The sequence below is a fragment of the Nannobrachium achirus genome (genome assembly GCF_963921795.1).
Source record: "Nannobrachium achirus genome assembly, chromosome: 18".
Taxonomy (NCBI): Eukaryota; Metazoa; Chordata; class Actinopteri; order Myctophiformes; family Myctophidae; genus Nannobrachium; species Nannobrachium achirus.
Genome location: NC_137825.1, coordinates 48173194 through 48182225, shown reverse-complemented (window position 1 = coordinate 48182225; position 9032 = coordinate 48173194). Strand labels below are relative to the sequence as shown.

Here is a 9032-nt window from a genome sequence, read left to right as displayed (position 1 = left end):
ACACACACACACACACACACACACACACACACACACACACATACACACACACACAGACACACACACACACACACACACACACACAATGAATTATACCGTAGTGCCTCAGTGACTTCACTTTTTTTGGAGCTGTGTGGAACACAAGCTACCCTATACGTGGCCGTGTGTGTAGGTATGTTTGTGGGTGGGTGGGTCTGTATGTAGCCTCAAGAATGTGGTGTAGTACCTTTTATGACCACACATGTTAAGGAAGGGGCGCTGTTTTCAACTGCAATACACACACACACACACACACACACACACACACACACACACACACACACACACACAGCTCCACTTCGAACAGAGGTTCGATTTTTATCTTTTTGAGCGGTGGTAGACCGCTCCGTAGCATGGCCGTGTGTGTATCCGTGTATGTATCCGTGTATGTATCCGTGTATGTATCTGTGTATCCGTGTGTGTATGTAGCCTGAATACCACTGGTGGCCAGAGAGGGTGCTGCTGAGTCTAGCCTGAGCATCACCTGCAATAGGCCTACACACATACTCTCTCTCTCTCTCACACACACACACACGCGCGCGCACACACACACACACACACACACACACACACACACACACACACACACACACACACACACACACACACACACACACACACACACACACACACAGTAGTGTTGCGTAGCCTCCACGACCATCGCTCAGTTCACACGGGTGTGATATTTTTTCTCCATGTTGTTTAATATCCCACTTCCACTTCTATCAGGGTTGTTAGAGATACCCCCCCCCCTCCCAGCCAGGCAGCTAATAGCTACGCGTTAAAACCAGGGATTTGGCCCCCGCACTCCAGCCTATTCATCTGGGGGTTGTTTATGGGTCCTAGCGGAGGCCAGAGGACTCTTTGGGCTTCTGCTCGGATGGCGTGATAATACGGCAGCCTTTTGGGTTAAAAAGAAAGATACCTGTGATCATTCAGCGGTGCCCATGAAGAAGCACATTCCATAAAGTCGTGCGATTGAAACCGTGCCCTGAATCCCACGTCGACTCCGCTGAATGACTAAACGGCGGCGGAGGCGAGGCTGCTATTTAACGTGCAGTGAGAGATGCTGGATTCTGAATCACCGTCATGTCTGTGGCGTGAGTGAGTCCTGAGTAGAGGTGTCCTCTGACACCGGACAGTGACACTGTCCCTGCTCGCTTTTATAGAAGTCTATCATTTTTACCTTGTATCTCCAAGTTTCAAATCTCTCTCTCTCTCTCTCTCTCTCTCTCTCTCTCTCTCTCTCTCTCTCTCTCTCTATCCGTTACCATTTAAAGCCTCAATAATTGGTAAAAGGTACTTAATAATAATGCGTACTTGATACAGTCTTTTTTTTCACTCTATCAAATGCCTTTGCCAAACAATTAGCTTATCTACAAGCTCACACTACTATTTTTTGGGTAATGTTCTGCCCTGGGATAATGGATTTTGATGATCGCGATAATATCGTAAATCACAATTTCTTTTGTCACAACAATCGTGATATGACATTTTCGTATCAACCCATCCCTATTCCACACTCACACCAGAGGGAAGAAACCTTGTATCTCAGTATTGTAACTTTATTTGGAAATTAATTCCCTATACTTCGTCATTCTATGTCACACAAAAGTAGCAAAAATAGACGATCTACAACCATACAATGCCTCGCATTGGCTTTTTTTTCACAACTTTAAAATGTCTTAACACGGCGTCCGCTGGCCTACTGGTCCAGGCGCATGCCACTTAGACATTGCTACGTAGGCATGAATGCCTGGCGGCGGCGCCGGTTCGATTCCTGATCCGGACAACCTTTGCAGCATGTCACTCCCCATCTCTCCCCCCATTTCCTGTCAGTGTACTGTCCTATCAATAAAGGCATAAAAGCCCAAAAACTAATCTTAAAAAAGAGTCTTAACGCATTTCGTGCCTAAAACTGAGATCTCTGCCTTACTATCTTTATTAATTAATCTGATTAATATCGCCGTTATGTACAACTACAATCCGAGCGATAGCCGGTCGCTATAAGACCAGTGCATGCTGAAACGAGCCCAGAACAAAACAGACTCCTCTATCCGGTTCAATAGGCTATATGCACAGCAGCCATTTTGGAGAGAAGTTGGATGGTCTTCTCACTTCCTTCAGAGCCGTTACCCATAATACTAATGAAGGCTCTGTTCCATTCTGCTCAAACAGAGTCAGGGTGCTGATATTGTGCATGTTGGCTCACTAGAAACACTCTTCTACACCAGGGGGTCTCAGAGTGTGGTCCAGGGACCCTTGTGCTTCCTTGGGGGTTTCAAATGACCCCTTAAAAGGTGTTATACTCTGAGAGTGTTCAAATGGAACAAATGCAGGCGTAAAAGGTTTGAGAACCACTGTGCAACATGAAATGGAACAGAGCCTTCATTAGAGTGCATCTCTCCACTCCGACATGTCTCCTTTCCGACATGTCTCCATTCCGACACTAACCCTATCTCTAACCCTAACCCTAAACCTTAGGCCCATGGGAGTGTCGCCACTCCGACAATAAGAAGTCAATTTCGGAGTGACGACATGTCGGAATGGAGAGAGCCTCCCCCTTCATTAGTATCATTGTTAACACCTTTGAAGGAAGTGGGAAGACCATCCAACTTCTCTCCAAAATGGCTGCTGTGCATAGAGCCTATTCTTCTTCTGCTGAAAAAGAACTAGCATAACCTCCGTTGTAGCGCTCCACAGCGCCATGTGCCCCATTCGCACAGTGTGTAGTGGTGCCTGGGAGGAGGAGCACGGCAGGGAGCAAAAATGGTTGGCCTCACTCTGAGCCACTACAGTACACCCATAATGTGCTGCAGAACAGAGCAGCGTGCACACGCACCCACGTGCGCGCATGTGATCACCGTTGGAGAGCGTTGTAAAATCACCGGAAAACGCTGAAACTGAATAGCTTATTATTTCAAAATAGCTGGCACAGAACAAGAATAAAAAAGGGACGGTTTTGGATGTACAAGTATGGCTGTCACGATTATGGCATTTTACAGTACATGACGATTACATGTAACTGTCACTCAAATAATTGCGATTAACGATTTAATTGTGTTTTTGTCATTGACAATTACATTTCTGTTTGCACATGGCAGATATGACACATAACCTAAATATACAAAGAAATGACTGACATATTTGACATCTCCGCAACCGTTGCCCCGATCCATGCCAAATTTTGCACACACACACTCCTTGGCTGCCAAACCACAACCTCCACCCATCAATTCTCACATGCCCCTCTTCTAGCGCCATAAGAAGAGAAGCAACCCGCACTCACGTTTTCAATCATTAAGAGTCTTTTCTAATAGTGGAACAGCAGCAGCAGTAGTCAGCAGTAGCGCCACCATGAGGCAGATTCTTGCAAAACACATTTTTGGACACTGCTCCTAAAAAATTTGCCCTAATTTTATTTAATTCTTGCCCCAGCAGCTGCAGCACATACAGTAGTAGTCGGACGTTTCGGCCCAACCGGACCTTCTTCAGCGTTTCCTTAAGTAATACTGTATATGAACATGTTTCAACGTGGAAACAATTATGACGATTATGAAAAATGTCAAATAACTGTGACAGCCCTACGTGCAAGGTCCCCCACCTGACGGCGACGATACGTGTGTCGGGAGGCCAAATCAAGCCACCAAACAGCGACGCAGGGACCAGGAGGGCTGCGGAATTTGTCGTCTTAACGACAGTTTAATTACAGCAGGGAAGTAGAGCGGAGGATACAGACGGACGACCCGCCGCTTGGTGGATGGTGTTGTTCTGCCAGACCAGCGAGTGGCAAATGGATGTTCATCATTTTTGCCCCGTCTCTCGTGTGTCCCCCTTCTAGCAGCGTTAGTATTGGTAACTCAAAGTAATAAGCTGACAACCAGTAAGACTCCCTAAATCGGGACTCATACTCATACTTTGGAAGGCAATGGTAGCCAATCAAGAGGGAATATGGGAAATGGGACAGATCCATGTTGATGACATCATGACTGTAGAGATACTGTTTATCGCTTTGCATGATTTTAGGGCAAAATGTGTAGGAGCAGTGTCCAAAAAATGTGTTTTTTTTTTAATCGGCCAGGTGGTGGCGCTAGATGGGACAGATGCATTTTGATGACATGACTGTAGAGATACTGTGTACCGGTTTGCGTGATTTTAGGGCAAAATCTGTAGGAGCAGGGTCCAAAAAATGTGTCTTGCAAGAATCGGCCTCATGGTGGCGCTAGAAGAGGGCCATGTGAGAAATGAGGATTTGTGGTTTGGCAGTCAAGGTCAGGAGTGTGTGTGCAAAGTTTGGCATGGATCGGGCAACGGTGGCTGAGATATGAGTAGGAAAGTGTGACGTGTGACTTGTGACTTGTGACGTGACTGACAGACTGACATACTGACAGACTGACTGACAGACTGACTGACGGACAGCTTGTGGAGGTTTTGATAGTAACTACGACCTGACAGTCGCAATGAATAACTAAAAAGCACGTTTGATATAAAACATTTTCATGACACGGAAAAAATAATATGCCCTTGGCTGCAGACCCCCATCTGAAGGCAGGGACCCCAATAACTGATATGCTTTTATACAATTCTACATCTTTTGAAGACGATCTACAAACTCACGATGCATGGCGATGTGACACGTGGCTTGTAGATCAGCTATTTTCAAATAACTGATATAGGTCTACATGTTTTTATTGCGACCATAGGTCGCAGTTAACTATAGAAACCGGCACATTTTGTCCATGTATCTCTGTCTGTCTGTCTATCTGATTCTGTATGTCACGCCTGACACTGTGGTTCCCCTGACACATCGCTGTGACATCACAGGTTCAGAGCAGGGATAATGCCTGATACTGTGGTTCCCCTGACACATCACTGTGACATCACAGGTGACATCACAGTCAGAGCAGGGATCTCAATATATGGGCATAAACAGGTGACATCACAGTGCATGGTGTGGCTGGTTTAGACAGGGATCTCTATTTATGGGCATAACATGTATAGTATGTTGTGATGTCATGGGAACCACTCTAACAGAATCCCTTTTATGCCCATATATGGAGATCAATCAACTGATGTCATCAATATTAAGCCCATATCTAAAAGGACTTCATGTGGGAATGCCCATATATGGAGGAAGACACCCCATATCTGTGTGGCTGGTTCAGACAGGGATCTCCATGTATGGGCATGAAAGGGATTTTATGTACGATGTCAGATGTGATAGACGTCATAGGATTTTCATATAATGAATAACTGAGTAAGCATGTTTGGTGTCTCAAAGCAAATCTCCATATACAGTACATGGATCTCCATATATGGGTACCAGGGGTCTCCATATATGGGTAGCTGGTCCGATATATACATCACTGGACAGACGGCCAAGACACGGCGCAACCTCGAGGTCGCATGTTGCCCTGAGGCGTCTTAGGGTTATAGTGGTTAACCTGATTCTGATGATGTATTGATGCACTTGGCTGGCTGACCCCTTGAAACCCCCCAAGGACAGCTGGGGGAACCACTGCTTTAAACCGGTGTCAACAGCGTGTGTGTGTGTGTGTGTGTGTGTGTGTGTGTGTGTGTGTGTGTGTGTGTGTGCGTGCGTGCGTGTGTGCGTGCGTGCGTGCGTGCGTGTGTGTATCTACAGTATCTCCGGACCCCCTGTCCACCTCCCTCACCTCGTGTTTGAACCACCTTAACCATTATTTAATGATTTAACTATTTCAAAAATAGCAGATCTACAAGCTCACAGTGCGGCACTCGGTGCCGCGCTGTGAGCTTGTATATCTGCTATTTCTTTTAATATATCTGCTATTTTATAGATCTGCTATTTTAGAATAATCGTGAACATTTGTGCAAGTCTTTGAATATTTTTGACACGATTCTATAGATTTCTTCTAAATCCTTCTTCTAAATCAGTGGTTCTCAAACTTTTTTCATGTCAAGGACCCGCGAAATCGCATGCATTTGGCCGCGGTCCCCCATCTCAAAACGTGTTGTTCCAGGGACCACCCAGAAGCGAATATTTGAGTTACAAATGTTCGCTTTTAAAGATATATTCAAAGACAATTTTTCAAAAATTCACAGATCTACAAGCTCGCAGCGCAGCACTCACACTAGCCCTCTCCACCTCCCTCACCCCTCTGTCCTTGTCAGGCACGTGCACACATAGAAATAAAAAGGGGCTTGAGCCCCTGCCCTTTTACCCGTCTGTAAAAAGTGCCCTCTCCAATCCATGAATGCAGTTTTTACTATGGTGAAAGAAATGCAAATGCCCCTCTTTCCATGCCATACCTGAAGGCAGCATTCAAGAGAATTGCCTTGTCCAAACTCTCCTGAACTTGAACGCAGCATCTTATGTTGAAATATTTGCCCTCTCTGTGTAGAAATTATGCTTATATAATTAAGATACCCAAGTACCTGGCAAAATATTTTATAAACGTTAAGGACGTCCACAATTACAACACCAGAGGCAGCACCACATATCACGTTCAACCCAAAGTCAACTCAAACAAAGGGTCAAACTTGTTCTGCTATACAACCAAAATGTGGAACGCCCTACCGAAGGACTTAAAGGAGTGTGGTTCCCTAGCATCCTTTAAAATCGCCCTGAAAAACCACTTACAGGCGGCAGCCATTCGCAACTGGCAATAACAAACCTAGCCCAGCCTCCCCTGACCCCTCTTTGTATTTACCTACTGTATATATATTTTTTGCACTGTTTATTTTATTTTTATTTACTTTTTTTACTACTGCATAGTACTGTGTTCTATCCATCTGTCATTCAATGTTATATGAGATACTTCATTGGTTTCCTGTGTAAATAAGTGCTTTCCTAGGATCTCCTTTTAGTTGACCTTGTACCAGTGAACTGTACCGTCATGAAACTTTACCTTTTTCTATGCAAACTTCTAATAAAGTCTTCAATCAATCAATCAATCAATCAATCAATCAATAGTATTATGCTTAGTTCAGTGTGGTCAAACGCAATACCAAAATAGCAGACCTCCAAGCTCCTCCAGACCTCCGAGCTTGGAGGTCGGCTATTTTCGATATTTCCACTAAAGGCCCTTTTAGAGATGTCAGCAGTGTTGTTTTTAGTAGTATTAGTTTTAGTCTAGTTTTAGTCGACTAAATATCATAAGATTTTAGGTGACTAAATCTAAAGTTGATTTAGTCGACTAAAATGTATTTTGGCAGGCCTTGATGGCATCGTAATGACTGATTTTACACTTGGTTGTGTGCTGAAAATAGCCGATCTACAAGCTCACAACGCGTCGCGCTGCGACGCGTTGTGAGCTTGTAGATCGGCTATTTTCAGCACGCAACACCTGAGAGCAACCAGACATAAAATGACTCTCTTCTCCACTAGTCCCTCCCTAACGTTTTAGTCCAGTTTCTATTTTGTTGACGAGATTGTCAATATATTTAGTCTTAGTTTTGTCATCACAGCTTAGATTTTGTTTAGTTTTTTATTTAGTTTTCGTCAGTGAAAAAAAACACAGTCGACAAATTGTCATAGTTTTAGTCGACGAAATCAACACTGGATGTCAGCCACTGCCTCTCTAACGTTCTCTGCACCTCCCTGGTCCTTGCGTCTGTGGTGGAATTCAGATCAATCAATAATCATGAGAAAATGAGGAGACAATTTATATTAGGTGGTGGTGTGGTCAAGTTTATATAACATGATATCATGGACAGAAGTACAATTAACACTCTGGTCAGTGGTAAAAGAGTTCTGCCAAGAAGAATGGTCAGACACTAGAGTTATACTGTGTGGCTTCAATGCCTCTGGAACGAGCTGTACCATAACAAGATAGGCTTTACCAAAACAATAGTTACTGAGGCCCACTGAAGACTTCTCGACTCCTAACTATCAAGTATTAGTATCATCATACATACAGACCTAGATATTAATATAATCAATGAACACATGATCTACTCTATAACGTCATACATAATCAATCATGATAAACTGTAATCTACTGCATGTCCCTCCAGGGGAGCTGTGGCGGCTGGAGGATGACACGGAGGGCGACGAGGAGGCCAGGCGGGGCGGCTGCGGCAGCGGCGGGGTGAGCGGCAGCGGGGCCCGGCCCCGTTCCCAGTCACCCTTCTCCCACTTCCGGGCGCGCGCCGCCTACCTCCGCAAGAGCCTCTCCGTGGACGACCACCTGGGCATGGGCTCCTCCTCCGAGGCCGTCGAGGACATGAAGGCGGGCCGCGGCGGCAAGGGCAAGCTGAAGAGGAAATTTGTAAGTTTTTTTTTGTAAGATTTTTTTCTCTGTTTCCTTCTTTTGTTTATCGTGTCTCCTTTTTTTTTTTTTTTTTTTTGAGCGGTGGTCACACTGTCTCCATAGCGTGGCCGTGTGTGTATCCGTGTATGTATGCGTGTGTGTCTGTCTGTCTGTCTGTCTGTAGCCTGAATCTATATGTAGCCTGCAATACCTTTTCTGACCACACATGTTAAGGGAGGGGCGCTGTTGTTCAGGAGAGGGCACACTCATACTCACACACACAAACATACACACACACACACACGCACGCACAAACACACACACACACACACACACGCACGCACACACAACCTCCACCGCTCAGTTCACACAAGTGTGATTATTTTTCTCAGCAGAGTAATACGCTTTCAACGCTTCGCTGGGGTTCGGCAGTTAACTATAGAAACCGGCACATCCTGTCCACGTATATCTGTCTGTTTGTCTGTCTGTATGTCACGCCTATGTAGGGGAAGTATTCGCACATCCACTAGATTCAGGTGCAGGTGCGTAGGACTGTGAATACTGAAGAAATCATGAAAAGATATTTCATGAACAAAAACTCCCGCACTCTGCTCTTGCTCAGCTGCTCATCTTTATTTTAGTTGACAGATGTTTCGGTCCCCCTGGACCTTCTTCAAAAGTGTCTATTGTGTCTATTGAAGACACTTTTGAAGAAGGTCCAGGGGGACCGAAACATCTGTCAACTAAAATAAAGATGAG

The 9032-nt window shown here is 45.0% G+C and overlaps 1 protein-coding gene across 1 annotated transcript in view; it reads left to right on the top strand.

Annotated features, from left to right (window-relative positions):
- Positions 1–9032, top strand: part of ankfn1b (ankyrin repeat and fibronectin type III domain containing 1b) — a gene marked incomplete at both ends in the record, with an annotated part of 375118 nt that overhangs the window by 37312 nt on the left and 328774 nt on the right. The window contains 1 exon segment of the mRNA XM_080747475.1: positions 8038–8291. Within this exon segment, the coding sequence (XP_080603601.1) occupies positions 8038–8291 (254 nt within the window).